Here is a 17,820-nt window from a genome sequence, read left to right as displayed (position 1 = left end):
ATCGATTTCATTACCCCTGGTACGTAGAATGTGGGTCATGCATAAATAGTCCGTAAGTTAATTTAGTTTAGTTGCACAAACAGAAACGCAACAATTGAATAGTCAACTGTTTATATACACAATCGAAGTTAGCTGTAAATGTAAAAATCAATCCAATTAAATGACTAAGTTTACAATTGGATTCTCATCTCCAATCAACCTTGGTGTGTCACGATTACATACTCGAAGTAGGTGATTTACGAATGTAACTACAAACAATTTCTTGGTCACCACCAAACCTAAAATAGATAGGCTGTATCCTCAAAAACATGAATCGTCGTATATGTATAAATATTCTTAAATAGATTTCAGTCAAATGAGTCTTGGAAAAAACTAGCTGAAGCATACCAACTGGTAAATTCACTTGGTATTGTTGGCTTGAATCTTCCCATTGATGTTTAGGACTGCAACTGATCAGCCCCTTATTGGCATATGTGCATCCTGTGTGGATTGCCTCGACATCACCTTAATTCATAAGCATTATATGCAAAGATGGACGATAACTAGTAGTGGATTCCAGGACGCGCGTTTCGTCCCATCTGAGACTCGTCATTTAGATATACCTACATCTCAGAGTTGATGTCCACTTCAAGACTCGAACCCAGTAACGTTCGCTCCATACGCCATCACGTTATCTATTTAGCTACTGAGTCCAGATAGCCACTTATTTGTGCCATAGAGTGAAATGTAAATTCACTTGGTATTATTTGGTATTTTATACATCATATTGAAAATGATCACCAAATCGATTACAGATAACATCAAACAATGTTATAGTGAATATGTTCTGTCTACTAAAATTTTTCGTTGAAACAGTGAATATGTTATCAACATTTTAATTATCACATATATATATGTTTAATTAAAAATAAACCCTACATTATTGACTGAAAAATGATACAGTTTTTTTAGTGAGTAGTCATTCGTACTTTAAATGGGTACTACAGAGCTTAACTTATGAAAAAAATAGATTGAATTGTGTAAATTTTACAGAAATTAGGTTACAAATAATCAACTTACTTTGTATACGTATACAATTGTCTGTAATGTGTAGTGCAAGTTGTAACTGACCTACAAATAAACAATTTCGTTAAAAATTAAGATGAACAAAATCTGAAGTAAATTTTTTTTATTAGAAATGATAATTACAATTCAATTGACTCATGATTTCAACTATTGAAATTACTAAATTCTCCACAAAACCTCTTCTGATAATAATCATCTGCTCACTAGTGACTGATTTCAAGAGACACTCCTGGAGTTCTAGTGAGAAGCCGTGACCAGTGGAGTTTAACCAGGTCTGTTGTGAGATATCAGCTCATTGAAGGCAATGGTGACGGTGGTGCAATTTCGTTGATTGGATGAAGTTAGACATTAACACCGTTGGGTGAAGGCCAGCTCAGTGGTCTAGTGGTTGTGTTCGCGCGCGAGACTGACAGGTCCCGGGTTCGAATCTCGCGGGGGGTGCGATCGTGAATGCTCACTGCTGAGGAGTCCAATGCTAGGACGAAACGGCCGTCCAGTGCTTCCAGGCTTTCCATGGTAGTCTAGCTTCAATTGACTTATGATCTCGACTATTAAAAATTCATATAATATCCACAAAACCCCTTCTGATACTTATTTATAATTATTAGAAGGGGTTTTGTGGATATTATATGAATTTTTAACAGTCGAGATCATAAGTCAATTGAAGCTAGACCACCATGGTGGAAGTGTTGCTCAACTTCGTGGATTAGTTGAATTTAGACATTAACAAAAGTAAGATAATTGTGAATTAAATATCAGCGTTATTTCATGAATGAATGAAAGAGTAAAATTCAACATTATGGTAATAGATCTGATGGGAAATACAAATTATACTACGGTTACAGAAATATGTGTATTTAAGGATATGGCCACGTTAAAGCTAACAATTATCCTGATAGAAACACTTAATTACATGAAATAAACCTAATTCGGTGGAATTTCGATGACAAAAGACTGAGGAAAACAGAACATTCATTTAACCTATAATACCTTATTACTTAAAGAAATTTAAATTCGAATGAATTAAACGCGATGACATAAAATCACAAATTAATTTGGCAATTTTGATGGGTAGATCGCTACATTGAGTTAATAAATATAACATGATTGATTAAAAAGACAGATAGAATCTTAGTCTGTGACCAGCTGCATACAGAACTCATATTCGATTCTTTTGATCAATTAACTCCTATATGAAGGAATTAGCGATCTACATTTCATGTTCATATTTTTATTCTTTATTTTCACCACGTTTGCGTCAATATTCAACTATTGTTTAATCTCTAATTAATCCTTAATCTCGATGGGAACTTGTTAACCTCATGTTTTTTTCACAAACACGATACTGCTTACTTTAAACAAACTTGGTCACATAGTTACTTGTTTTTCTACGAAAAAAAGATGTATGTTGTAATAGAAATCCCCGAAATTAGTAATAGACATTCACGATAACAATCAGAAATAGGATAAAGTGAATGAATCATCAATACTAGACAACATCGTTGATTAATGATAGCCATTCCATTTGATTATAATACAAAGATTAGAATTAGATTTTTGAAAAATGGATTTAAGCTTGATAACCTGAAGTATCACTCTTGCTCCCTCTCTCCTACTCTCATCAATCAACTACATTTTTGACTTTTATGCTATCTGTAGGATTAAATTTGATATGAATCCATTTTAATCATGTACGTAATTACTCCTGCGATGATGCATGAATCAGTAAACCCTATAAATTATAAATGAAATCAAAAGGAAACAAAGTACAGTCAAATTTGAAACAACCTATTAATTGTCTACGTTTCAACACGATAACATAATATACCAATCTACGATATCCTAAGACAATTCGGCTACAGTCTAATCAGTCGGCTGCTTAATATTTGCATAACTCGACTGCAATTAGATGGAGACAAGATAGGACTGTTAAGTTAGTACTAAAAAATGTGAAGATTTGCATGCCTTTTAGTGCTGTAAAATCAAAATATATATGCCAGACAAACTTCAAAGTTTAGCTGATAGAAGATTCCATTAATTTATAATCAATCAGCAGAAAACTCAAGGATGAAACTACATTGTCTATTCAACTCGCATTAAACCTAGTGCAATTGGTAACCACAAATGTTGTGTCCCAAATATCATTTTGTGAGGGCTAGGATACTGTCCGTGAGCTCGGTTTTCCAACTACCATAAGTGGGTTGTTTGTACCCATCACCTCGGTTTTAGCGATAGACTTCCGATTTCCTCTCTCATATTCATAAACAACGCTCAGAGCGTGAAGCCAGTGAGTAGAACTTCTATGGGAGACGCTATAAATCAGCTGTTCCAGGGTGTCTAGTGTCATACTTTGAATACCGCACCACACGATATAGCAAAATATTTTATTAATAATAAGTCAATCCTTATTCTAAACTCTAAGCAGTCTAATAGTGGAGCGGCGGGAGTGGTAGAGCTCAAACTAGGACAGCTCTACACATACTGCAGTTCAGGAAACCAGTTAGTATCATCAGCCTTTACTTAAAGAAAGTGCAAGTCGAAGCTGAGTATGCAAAATTTGTAATTAATAAATAAATCAAACATACTTATCGTAAGTTTAGTGAATAGTTATAGACTCACCTTGCCAACAAAGACGATCATAACATTCCGTTGTGGCTAAAATACCATTTTGACAATCGACTGGACTAGCCATTTCATTATCGATTTCATTTAGACAAAGTTTATTACTGAGGGATAATAACGATAAATCTGAATTTAAAGGTATCATAATTCCATAACAAAAGAAATTAGAAGATAGTATTCGAATTAAACGGATTGTGTTCTAACAATTTTCATATATGCAATCTTATTATTGTAGGATAGACTAAACATCTACTCTAAATTTGTTGACTCATTGAGGTCAAGGGGACATGTGATTTCCATTATGTCAATTAGCCTCATAAAGAAATAGCCAATCAAAATTTAGAAAGAACAATTTTTATTTAGCCTATCAATTGACGTAGACATACATCTATATGACCTTATTGATTTTTGATGACAAACGAAACAGTGTGACACGGAAAAATTGGCTGACCAATTCTCACCTGTTCATTCGAATTACGTCAATTAGTTGGAGGGAGATTCTCTTTTTTAATCAGTTCGTATTTGACTAAACAAGATATTTTTTTGTGAATTTAGTCTACTATGATCAGTACTCTTCAATTATTAGTCAAGAGTAGGGAAGATTGATCTATTTTTTGGAGCTTAATTATAATCTCCCCTTCAGAATACCTACAAAGGTGATATTTACTCGAATCCTAATGTGATCAGGAAAGTGGATGAATAGTTCAATGGATGGAGTTTTACTCATACAGCCACGATTTCTTATAAATGTTTTCCCTATTATGTAACAAACTGTCGGCTTAACTGGAATTCTACCTCAAGCCATTCTGTTCAAGACAACAAACGTTGTTGGGGTGATCCAGAAATCTCTTGCAAAAGACAAGCAAACATCAAGAAACACTAAGAAGTGTTTCGTCCGATCAACGTTCACTTGGAGTCTTGGCGAAACGTCACATGAGGAAGCTCTGATTGGTTGGCTACTACAGTGCTACTATGTTTAGTAGCACTCCAGAATATTCCAGCAACCCAAGGACATTTAAAATATTATAAAAACCCTATATTTTCTGTAATAAAATGAACCTGGGAGTAAAGTATTTTCCCTCATACTTGCGTCTTCTCTCTGGTGTTCAAGTCGCTATGCAGTTCTAACTTGCGGGTTACCAGAACAGCTTAGGAAACTAATATAGCGTTCAATCGATAAGACTTATCAATTTTATACAAATATAACGTTAACTGATGAAGTGCATTAGTGGATTAAGTGAATAGGCATCAGTCACTCTTCATCTCACGTTTCAGTCATGAACTTAGGATGATTGATACACCAAATAGCTGTTAACATTTTTTTACAGCCTATTCGACAGATATTAAAGATTTACGTATCATCGAACGATAACTTATTCAGCAGTATGTTTATCATGTACTTGAGGAAGCAATCTTCTCGATCTAACCGAATATCATTTGGTATATATCACTACTAAAATGCTGACTGAGTAAACTCATAACTGTAATAATAAATATTGGTTTTAACATGGTAAATTCTGATGGACGATCGATGTTCAGAAAGTTTTTTCAAGTTGTACTTATCATCAAATAAGTGTAAATAAGAAAATTAAATTAGGTCTCGAGTTTATCAGAATTAATAAACATTCATCTCTGGGCTCACGGGAATCGAAACCTTTTCAATTAATCGAAATTTCATCATATAATCTCATAGTCAGATAGTATTGAGATACTCTGAATTTTTCTTAATAAACCGTGCTGGGTATATGGGGTTTTCTAACTTGGATACATGATATAGGTGGTTGGAGGTAGTTGACAGGATATACTAGATGTAGGTACAGTGTTATTTGGTGTTCATCAGCTAAGTTTATATGAAATCTTGTGGGAACTGGTGCTCCATGATGAGTTCGAACACTGACCATCCAGATTCACAGTCTAAGATGGTACCAGCGAAATATTCAGGTACGCAAGTGAACTTTCGACTGACCACAGAATAATGATGGATGTCCTTAATGCTGATCAAGTTCTATTGAACAAGTTAGATCGTAAAATATTTTGAGGCGTAGTATTTCGTTTGTTTACATCTTAAAAGAACCACAGTAATGAAGACACATGAACTTGATTGGAAAGCCATTAAGCGAAAGTAGGATACTGATTATAGTCATTTTCAAACGAGATCTCATTTTTACTAATAAATATATGAGATTTTATTAAAATACCTAAAGAATTGACATTGAATTCATAATGGTTTAAATTTTAACTTGAACGTTTGTGTAGCTTCACTAACCTGAATAAGACTGTGTCGGTTTTTATGTGACATCCCGATGACGTATCAACGACACTTCATAATCACATATTTTATTATTTTATGTTATTTAAGCAGGTGATATTTTTCATTTTCTTGAATAACTATCTGGTTTCATGTTAACTCCAAAGTATTTCTAATGGCATATGATTGAAGTTGATGAAGACTAGTTGTAGCTCAGGATAAATACGTTGATGTTGTGATCCATCTAGCACAAAGACCACAACAACTCCAACAAAGATCCACTTCACGAAACAGAAAAACATCACTTCATCACCCTAGTAAGCGTTTGTGAGCAAATTTGCATGTCACCTGGTGAATTGACAGTTAATTTGAACTCTAGAGTTAGATCGAAGCAGTTCACTCGATAATATTTAATTACCTATCAAAAAATCTAGTTCACCGGTACTCTACACAACTATCTTAACCAAATACCATCAGTTTAATCAGCGATAGATAGAAATAAACATAATTTCAAAATCTGATAGTTGGAGATGATCGGTAGAAAACATTGAACCTAGGTTTCGTGCGAGTTATGCATATATATGTTCAAGTCACAAAACATACATCGGATATTTTTTTATAAATTCCTGATCTAGATGACTTACATGACATAAGGCTACATGTGCATCTTATTTGTTGTTACCGTCATGAATCCATACGGAATTAAAGCAATAAACATTTTAGAAACAAAATGTAGTCCAATTAAACAGTGGAAAAGGTAAGAAAATAATTACATGATTGTATAATGATTTCTAGCGTGATTAATGATCAAATATTAAGTACTTCTAAATGAATACATATATGAAGTTAGGAAATTTTAATAACCTATGGAAATTAAAATTTATCTGAAATTTTATTATCAGTTTAGGGGTTGTGGAGATTGTTAAGTTTTTGGTTGAGATCATGAACTGATTGATGTTAGACCACCACTGAAAACCTGGAAGCACTGGATGGCCGTTTCGTCCTATTGTCGGACTCCTCAGCAGTGCTCATCCACGATCCCGATCGCGGGGTTCAAAACAGGTGTCTACCTCAGCACAATGGAAGATGGTCGCGCAATTTCGTGGATTGGTTGAGGTTAGACATTAACACCAGTGGATGCTGGCTCAGTCGTCTAGTTGGTCAAGCGCCTGGCGCGAGACTGATAGGTTCTGGGTTCGAATCTCGCGGGGTGCGGGATCGTGGATGCGCTCTGCTGAGGCGTCCCATACCAGGACGGAACGGCCATCCAGTGCTTCCAGGTTTTCCATGGTGATCTAGCTTCAATTGACTCATGATTTCAATCAAAAAAATTTCATTATTTATTGAGTGTTCGGTTGAATTGTTCTATGTCTATATAAGACAGTGTAACACCCAATTCAGTTCTAAGTCTTTATCACGAACTGAAGATATTTAAAAAAGAGCAAAAATAAGATTTCCAAAGAGTTATGACCTCATTAACCCCATTGGAATCTCCGCTACATCATGATACAAATGTTTACCTCTGATTAACTTCTTATTTACAAGTATGCCAATGTCTAAGATAACTGATTCTAAACTATTATAGTTTGTAAGCAGTTGAAGAGAACCTAGAGAAATAAAATGAATTCTAAAACAACCATTATTTTTGCCATCTTCTAGACAATAAAGGGAACTATGTGTATGAACATATTTAAACAGACATTGAAAACTATGACGTTTTGTTCGGCTTTTGCGTGTCAATATGGGACTTCTCAAAAGTGTACATCCATGATTTTACTGAGTACTGAATGCTTTCTCGTTTTCAATGGTTGTGTAACTAAGATTAGTTTGTGATATAAATTGTTCTATTCCACAATCTCCACAATCTTTTCATATTCACTTGTAAATATTATTGAATATTCTGAAATAAGTAATGATTCAAACATGAAATCTTTTAATCGAAACCTAAGCCACTACCCCATATTGAAAAATTTACTTATTGCTCAGTTTATGTATATTAAACAAAAAAATAGTTTTTGTACTTGAAAATGGCCTTAAGATTCTGATGATTCGTGTATTCATGTTAAAACTAACGATAAATTATGGGTTTGTGCATCAATTGAATCAAAAGGAACTTTCTGGAATTTCCTGAGGTTACAGGCTGGTTGAGTAGCATCCTAAAAATTTCCAGATTCCTGATATACTCTGAGATAATTATTAACGACACGCATGATGTTTTTAATTCCAGCCATTTTTTATATAAAATTTCAATGCATTAATGTAGTACTACAAAACCTGAAGAAATAATACTCATACTAATAAGTTTAGAACTTCGACAAGACAATAAAAATTCGAATGTGGAGCAGGCAGTAAGAACTTGTGTTGTTACAGAGACATAACCATGACACCAAATATTTGATTTTACTGCAAATGTATTAGTTGTTTACCACATATATGTAATCGCCGAACCACTGACACTATTGTCCGGCATCATCAAGACAACCGAGACTTTCAGACATTTGGAAGGATAGCATAAATAGTAAGGACCACAAAACTGCCGCAAACAATCAGGAGGTAACCATTTTTGGAAGAGCATAGACTGCCCACTGACATTCTCCATCGAACTATGTCCTGAGAAATCCTTTCTAGTTGCTATTCATCCTTTTCATGTCCGCTCCCAATTCTCGACTCAGTGTGTTCTTTGGCCATCCTCTTTTTCGTTTACTTTCATGATTCCAAATTAGCGTTTACTTCAAAATAATATGAACTAAATATAAATTAAAACAGGAAGTTCAACGAAATGTTACTAGAACCTCAGGGAAATTAAGTTAGTAAATTGTACAGAATAATTTCTTGAATTTTCAGTTTATTAAGTCAAATAAAACAAATTTATATTATTTAAGTCTTATAATGGTAGATTTTGATACAGATAAAACATTAAAAAAACCAGAGAACACTGGATAGTTATTTCTTTCTAGTATGAAACTCTTCAGCAACGAATACACAAATGATTTGAACTGTCAACGAAAACCATTCTCAAGTTAAAGCAATCTCAAACAAAATCATCCTGTCTTAATTGAGTTTCAAGCATAAAATATTACATTATTAAACTAAATATTGAATCTTGATATATCTATCAATTAGAAACAGTGTGTCTGTTCTTCTTACATCATTATAACAGAGAATATTAATTCACTTAACTAGCCAAAAATGTCTCTAGCATCCTTTAAACACTATTCACATTTGATAAACACTCACTTAGATATTATGTAAGATGATATTTTTTATGAGTAATCATCAATCTATAGTTCTGTACTGTATTTTCTCATGTTGTCCTTCATTGTTTTTGCCACATTTGTGTGTATATTTATTGATTATGAACATGTGACGTAATCAGTTACGTAACACTCATGTAAGTTGGTGGAGTTAGTAGAAATAAGAGTATTCGAGAAAATAAAACGAATTATATACAGAATTTTTGATTGAAATCATGGGTCAATTGAAGCTAGATCACCATGAAAAACCTGAAAGCACTGGACGGAGGTTTCGTCCTGCTAGGTCCAATTATGGCAGATATTTTTTATGGGGTATCTTGAAAACACGATACCTAAACAGGCAATTAGCGAAACAACGGAATACTCCAGATATGTGGACGACACATTTATTATCTGTAATAATAAACAACATGCAACCGCCTGCTCAAACTCTTCAATAATGCTCATCCTAACATACATTTTACTATGGAGCACGAACAGAACGACATGTTCTACTTTCTTGATGTTGCCATAAAACGCAGGGGAGACGGGACAGTCCAACGATCAATTTATAGAAAAAGTAATTGGAATGGCCTCTACCTGAATTTCAATAGTTTTTGTCCAATTAGTTACAAGAAGGCGTTGGTTAAAACACTATTTTACAGGGCAGAAAAGATATGTACCACCGACAAACTGGAAGAAGAATTAATGAACGTAGAAAAATTTCTAAAAGAAAACTTTTATCCACAAAAGTTTATTGACGAATATAAAAGGCCCAAGGAAAAGAAGACGGTAATAACTATGGTCAATAAAAAGCCAGTATATATAAATCTTAACTTTAAGGGTGATGACGTCGCACAAATTATCAACAAGAGACTGAATACAGCGCTAGCCAGAACTTATACGGCTGCTAAACTTTTAATTCTCTATAAAACAACATGTTCAATAACCCAATCAAAGATCGACAAGCAACCCTTTCAGGTTACGGCCAATTGTATTTATAAATTTACGTGTACCTGCCAAAGCAGCTACATCAGCTGAACTGAAAGGAGAGCATATCTTAGATTCTTTGAACATGTTCCAAAAAGTCTTAGAACAAGAGAAAGAAAGACTCTGAACAGTGCAATCATCAAACATCTCCTTGATACACCTTACAATCCTTTAGGGTGATTGATTAGTAAGCAGCCAAACTCCAGTCTTCTGAAGTTTGCTGAAGCCATTGCCATCAGGCGTCAGAAACCTGACCTATGTATTCAAAAGGAGACGGTGATTAATCTTTCCTTGCTCTGGTGACAAATATTCCTTCACTGCACCATAAAAGAATTTTTTTCTTTTTTCTTTTGCATTTATTACATCATTGACTATTTTGTTTTTCCAACTATCTTTCAAATTAATAATCTTTCAACTGAACTCTACTCACTACATTCCTTCAATGTTATTCATTATGTAATCGATTGTTTCTAACCCACTTTTGAACTGTTGTCACAATTAATGTTGTAGAATATTCTTTCACATTAGGTATATATTTACAATATTCAGTTAGCAATTTAAACCCATTATGTAATGATGATTTTTAAATATCACAGGTTGTAAGCAGCTGATGAGAACCTACGAAATAAAATGAATTCATGCTATTCTGCTAGAATCTTTGTTCTTGCTCTTTTCAAAATGATAAACGGAACTATGTGTATGTAATATGGAGTTGATGGTTAGATAGTGGAAGATAACACAGAGATTTTAACTAGAATTGTATTATTCGATGTGAATTTGATATCAACTAACTGGCAATGAATAAGGTGATTCTGTAATCTTCAGAAAAGATTATTTTCAGGCTGATTTAATTATTATCAGAAGGGGTTTTGTGGAGATTGTAGTAATTTCAACAGTTGAGATCATGAGTCAGTTGAAACTAGACCACCATGGAAAACCTGGAAGCACTGGACGGCCGTTTCGTCCTAGTATTGGACTCCTCAGCAGTGCGCATCCACGACCCTGCATCGCGGGATTCGAACCCAGGACCTATCAGTCTCGCGCCAGGCGCTTAATTAATTAATTATTTATTTAATTATCACAATTTGTTCATCTGCAGTAATTATATAGCCAAGTTTAATCTAAAAAATTTTACACAAATAACAGTCAAAGCTGAGATAATTGTTATCAATAAGAAACATTAGTGAATTCTCTAAAAATGGATCAAATCATACAATATTTACAGTTTTATTCTCTATGAACTAGCTGATTTAACCAAGTAAGTTTAATTTCTAAGGTAAGGCAGAGTACAGAGTATTTAGAGTCGGAATAATACGGCTAAAATTACGTTTCATATAAATATTAGTATAGTTTGTATTTTGGTGATTTAAAGCGTGATTATTTGAACTTAAAAGTTTCCTATCTTGATTTACAAGTGTTTTCAATCCTACTGTCAATTTGCCAACCTCATCATTTGTGACAAGATATGTATCATTACGTCATCAGTAGTTTCGAGTGTTAAGACAATCTTAGAGCCTCAATAAGCCTATCGTATGAATTTCGCTTATTTCCTTGTCAATAATATGCAACTCTTAAATTACTGTTATTTTTCTCAAGGGTTTGCATTTTTCCTTTGAATAAGTTGACGGATATCAAGTCACAATGGTATAACAGGCAACTCCTTGACTTTGAAAGCATTAATTACCAGCTTCATTCCTCAGTAGAAATATTAACACGGAAATAATTACCAGGATCAATGCACAGTTCTTGGATTTCACCCATAGTCATCTCTTCAAAAAGTATAAAGACTACAAATTCCATGTTTACTCTGGAAATCCTGTTGATAGACTCTAACCACCTTGTGTTAAAACAAATCACACATAGCAGAGACTACAAGGAAGTTTCACTAAACGCTAGGGATCAAAGTATTGATTACCACTCAGTGATTGATTAGGGTTAACCGTGTTAATACTTTATTGGAATAAGGTCAGTTTATAGGTTAGTTACAATTAGATCTAATGATAATAACAGTTATATTAACCGTTATGTCATGACTTATGCTATGAATTTGAATTGTGATTCAGGTTAATGAAGCATTCGATTCTAATTTCTTTTACGATCGCTAAAGATGAACAAACTTGACTCATTGAAAGACATTAAAATTTTGAATATATATATTGTAGACTAGTCTTGTAGTATCATGGCAAATAAGTGACCAGACGAAAATTAGAAAAAACAATAACAGTGGACAGGAAACAAATCGGTATACATAATCTAGTAAACATTTAAAGGGAAAAAGTAACTGATTACCTTAATTGTGATCACTTAATGAAGTGTAACAAGTAGATGTCGACTTTTGAATATTATTACTTCGCAATGTATAACCATGCATTTTATGCTTTTAAACATGGATCTTAATTAAAATAAACGTCAGTCAACTCCCTAACTGATGCTATACCATGATATTATTCCATTTTGAGCAATTTAAACTCTTTACGACTGTATGAATAGTGTTACGTTTATTCCCGTTTTCAAATGGACCTATAGCCTGTACAAAATAAGGAAATAAAATTATACTAAAATCGCTTTTAACAAATAAATAATACTTTCCATTTGGTTGTGTAGATCATTAATCAAAAAATGTTTAAGTAGTTACAGCGAATGAGTTGACATTGGGGTCAAACTCCATTTGTGATTCTAGAAGGATGTGAACTTATTATATCATATGGTGCATGCATGATTTGATTATATAATTGATCTACTTAATTAAAGATGGAAAATTAATTTGGTACACTTCATTTAATGGTTTATCTATGATGTAATCAATGTGTTAATGATATCAGTTATTAACTGTTTACCATTTTTACTATCCTTTCATCCACTACGAACATATTCCACAAATATATGCTAAAAACGAGAATATCATTGGATATTACAGTTGGATGTGTTAATACATTAAATATACTTACGTAACAATACAATTTCCCTTTCTCTTAAAAGTTAACCAAAAAATGTCTTAGTAACAAGATATGTTACTTATATTAACTAGTTCTAAGTAGTCTTATGCACATTAAATAAAAACATTAACTAGTTATAATTTTTTCTGTTCCGAATCTTCAGTGTTTATCAAATAATAACGACAAAATATTTGTACAGTGGGTTGAATAGTTTCTAAAGTTATCTGTTTCTTTGTTTGTTTTGACAGATCATTAAGGCTATTAATTGCATAACCTATTTAGGTGCGTTTGTGAAAGATTTACGACCTTTCGCTGTATAAGTTACAAAAATTTACAATCGGAGACATCGTGATGTCTGACAATGTGCATTGAAAAGAATTATTATCATTCAAATATCGAATTCCGAAATGCTAATATCCAACTGGCGATCACTCAATATTTATTGTCAATATCGAAACGGAAACTCGCTGAAATACTTTGAGCTGAGAATCCTATATTGTACCGAAAATATAATTTTGAATAAAGCTAATACTAATAATAAGTGTATCAATTGTTGGATTGTTTGCGAAAAATAAACAGTACCCACTTATTCGGTGACCATAGGGCGTCATTTGCGATACCAGTGAATCGAAACATCGAATAATTTGGTGCCAAGTGCAATAGATTTAGATCAAGCTCAAAGAGACAAATCATACGACTAAAGATGGACTATTTAATAACATCTCCAGCATGTAAAAAAGATATAAGTTCACGGTTTTTTGACTAAGTACTATCAACATATATCGTCACCAGTAATAAATATAACTTTTTATGGCAAACATGTGAGAGGTTTAGCGATATAATTTCACTTTCTCACCATTTTTGCGTGATAACAGTGTAAGCGTAGAATAACACTGACTACCGTTTTTATCAGAAGGAAAAAAATAAATACGGAACTTGTGCAGATACTCGTTAGTGAACTAGTTTTTACTACACAGTTGCTTTATAGTAATTTTATACACTTCTAGTTGTAAGTTCTTTTAATAGTTAGGTTGTATTTGTCTAAGTCGAGACACTACAGTACATTAAAGAACTGTTTCGTACAAGCATAAAGCTCCTCAACAATAGTCCCAACCGTTAAGTGTCCGATATGAGAAATAAAAGTCCTGAATTAGCTTCGGTGTATCATCGGTGTGTACTTCTGAATAGTTTAAAACTACAATGAAACAACTGTCCACTATCCCTTAGTTTTAATTAGTACTTCAACTGAGATTAATTTATAGAAAACAAAACCTACAGATTGAAACTAATCTCCATAAAACCCCTTGAATTATATTTAGGTTTCCACAGTTTCGATCACAGACTGGTCTTAGTTAAACAATCATTGATCTGCTAATTACTATCCTATCTTTTACAGGTCATAATTCCAGGTCCTGATTGTGTATCTGTTGAAAATTGTAAACTATGAAGTGCTGTGATGTTTTGTTTCACAAACATAATCAAATGAGTTAAGAGTCCAAGTAAACAAAAGTTATTTGTAACTACTCATTTGGTTTTATGGTATTGTGACTGACAACGTAAGAACATAAGGATTTCCGTGGGTTATTGATCATGCGATAAATGCATTGAAGGCATTAATGAGATAATTGTGACTACCACAGACAAGATACAATAGTAATGTTGCTTCATCAACGTTAATAGATGATTTGTAGCGTTGATGAAACATATAACTTTATATTTCAGAATGATCGTTTCTATCAATATTAGATTAAATACACTAAGTTATCTTTTACGTGAACATTAGAAGCAATTCATTTATCAAGTACAATTTTATAGTATTCAACTTTGAGTAACACTGCAAGTGTGATAGTCTATGATAAATACTCGATTACTGAAATTGAAGTAGATGGATGGAAATTGAGACCTGGAATACATTTGTTAGAACTTGAGTCTCTTCATCACGATGTCATTGCTCCGATTAAAAGTAAGTAGTCACTTATATAGGTTGTGAGAAACGACAAAAGTAAAAAAAATCTAAAAATAATTTTTGACAGCTGTCTATGTATTTATCAGTCCACATATATAGAGCTGTGGTGTATGCTACTTATGTTTTTCAACATAAGTAGTATGTAACGCCAATCAGAGTTGGAGAGCATAGAACGGGAAATAGAAAGGAATTGTGAACTAGAAGAACCGTACAGAATGTCAAGGAAAAATGATGGAAATCAGCAAACGAAGTATTCGGTGTATGGTTCTCTTTAATTGTGTATAAAATAATAAATTGGTTGTCTTCACCTAAGCTCTCGTTCGCTACACATATATTGACGAAGAACTGATTCCAACATTCTGACCGGTATATATTTTCAATTCAAAATGTTGACAACACGAAATTAGTTATTCAATATTTTTCATGGACATATTTTGTTGATATTAAATTAACCATAGCAATACTAAATAAAGTATGATAAACATATGAATATACCATAGTTACATGGAATAAAAATATGGAGTCGACTGATGTTATGGACAATTGTGAATGTATTCACAAATATATACACAATATAATTAGATAATTATCAATTTAAGAGTTTAAATTCATTTAGTTTTCTTGGCTATAGTCAATTGAATAAGATGTTTTTACATTATGTTCAAGTAACTAGTATAGTTGATAATCGGTTAAATTGACATTCATATAGTTATTAAATAAGAACTTTCGTTTAAATTTGAACGGATAGTTTCACAAAAATTTGGGCGCTGAGTTAATGTGAGACATTAAAGAGGAAGAATGTATTTGTAAAATCTTAGTGAAAGAATTTGAAGTAAATACAATATTTCGCCTGGCAATCTGGTTCAAGCTTTTTCAAGGAAAATATAATCAAACAACAAAATTATCGAATATAAATAGGTATATGGTTCTCTGGTTTACTGTATATACAAATACATTCTTCCTCTTCAATGTCTCATATAGTTATTGATGTATTGAAGTATTAGTTTTATTGTTAATATAGGGGGCTATATAAATTGTTTTTTGCAGCTGCATATCATGGACTGATTTTAGTTAGGCAAACATTGTGGATCAATCAGAATTGGATATATTATACTCTTGAGTAATGTAGACCTTGAAGTTCTGCTACAAATACATGACTTCAATCATGTTAAAGATGAAAAATACATCATCAATAAAAAATGAATCAACTAAAGATTGGAGCGTATACGACTGGATCACAACTTATTTTCCTGAAAAGTAATCATTCGCCTTGAGAAGTACAGTAAAGATCTTGATCAGGCTTGAAAATTTCTGGATTATACACCTATTAGAAAGCCTAAAACAAGATGAATCACGTACCTAATCGTTCATCTGATGATATCACCTATATGTGAAAGTCATTGTAATCAGAATAAAATCTTATTGTGTGTGTGCATGTGATAATCTGTGCTATCGCAGGACTAAAATGTGTAAAAATAACTCATATATGGTATCTACTTTTTATCCAACAGGCTTACAATAACCGTGTATGGACCGCCTACACGCATTTCAAGTTTTGTATAAATCTTTTCCAAATAACGACTTTTTTTTCTAGGTGGTTTTGATTCTGAGTCAGTTTTTGTGATTATAACAGCCATTTTATAACAGATTTGGATAGCCAGTATAATGGTATCAATAGTTCATGCATGTACAAAAAAGAATCGCTTGAAAAACAGATTGTATTTGTTGAAACTAAAACATGGAATTTTATACAAGTAGAAATAGGGATTTATTCAAAGCCATAAACATTGGTACAGAGGCATCATATATATATTCTGATATTTCGAGTAAAATCTTAATCAGATATTTACACAGTTAACATTAAAATGGTAGATTATTGTGTTAATCTTGAAAATAGCTACATACTTTCTTGTTAGTCAACACAATCAAGACCAACTTCCATCCGAAAATACTCATTATTAATTTATAGTTAACAATAATGATTGGCCTCATTTAGTAAATCATACTATCTACATTCCCTAACTTGGTTACAATTGAGCGAATATGAAAGAATACCTTTCGTAACTACTGCAAGGAATATAATCTGACATTTTAATTGTATCATTATTAGGTTATAATATTTCTATATTCTTCTTATTGCAATACTAAAGTGAACTCATTAACAACTGCTGTACTTTTTTTATTACTTAATTATGACGAATGATTGAACTTTTTCTTCCGTTCTCTTCGACTATCAGTGTGGTTATGCCTGTAATGTAATTTCATACCCATCTTGATATGCGATTAAGAAATTAATCTTTGTTTTTGTGTCAGTTGATTTATACGAGACACACTGCTTCAATATTCTTTGTTGTCTTTTGTTATTGAACTGAAACATGGACCAGAAGAATAGCATAAATCCCAGACTAATGAGAGTTAGGATCATTCTAGGTTCCAAACCTTATCATTCCATGCGTAAGAATTTAGGGGTGAACGAAAATAGTATATACTGAAGTAAAGAAGATAAACAGGATTCTTATTAGTGAATTGCTGTTTTAGATATTGACCAATTTGCAATCATAAAAATCTTCAAACAGGAATAGTGGAAAGATTTATTCTGTGAGATTCTGTCATTACCCTTAGTTAATGTTTATTGGTTTATAATAATGACATTAAACGAACTCATTCATCTGGTATAGAACACACCAGTTGTGAGGGGTAGTGATACTAGGTGGAGCGGGGTTCGATGCTGAAAGTAGACCTTAACCACTAAGCCACTGC

At 32.8% G+C, this 17,820-nt stretch overlaps 1 protein-coding gene across 1 annotated transcript in view; it reads right to left on the bottom strand.

Moving 5' to 3' along the window:
• The window catches only part of MS3_00006165 (uncharacterized protein), a 41,295-nt gene extending 36,574 nt beyond the window's left edge, over positions 1 to 4,721 (bottom strand). Inside the window, exons 1-2 of the mRNA XM_051214280.1 lie at positions 3,685 to 4,721; positions 1,060 to 1,110 (exon numbers count right to left, since the gene is read on the bottom strand). Of these exons, the coding sequence (XP_051067432.1) occupies positions 1,060 to 1,110; positions 3,685 to 3,832 (199 nt within the window). The 5' untranslated portion in view covers positions 3,833 to 4,721. The remainder of the gene's footprint in view (positions 1 to 1,059; positions 1,111 to 3,684) is intronic.
• Between the last annotated feature and the right edge of the window lie 13,099 nt (positions 4,722 to 17,820).

This window comes from Schistosoma haematobium, chromosome 2 (genome assembly GCF_000699445.3).
Source record: "Schistosoma haematobium chromosome 2, whole genome shotgun sequence".
Taxonomy (NCBI): Eukaryota; Metazoa; Platyhelminthes; class Trematoda; order Strigeidida; family Schistosomatidae; genus Schistosoma; species Schistosoma haematobium.
Note: the sequence above shows the minus strand (reverse complement) of the source record. Positions and strands in the feature narration are given on the sequence as shown.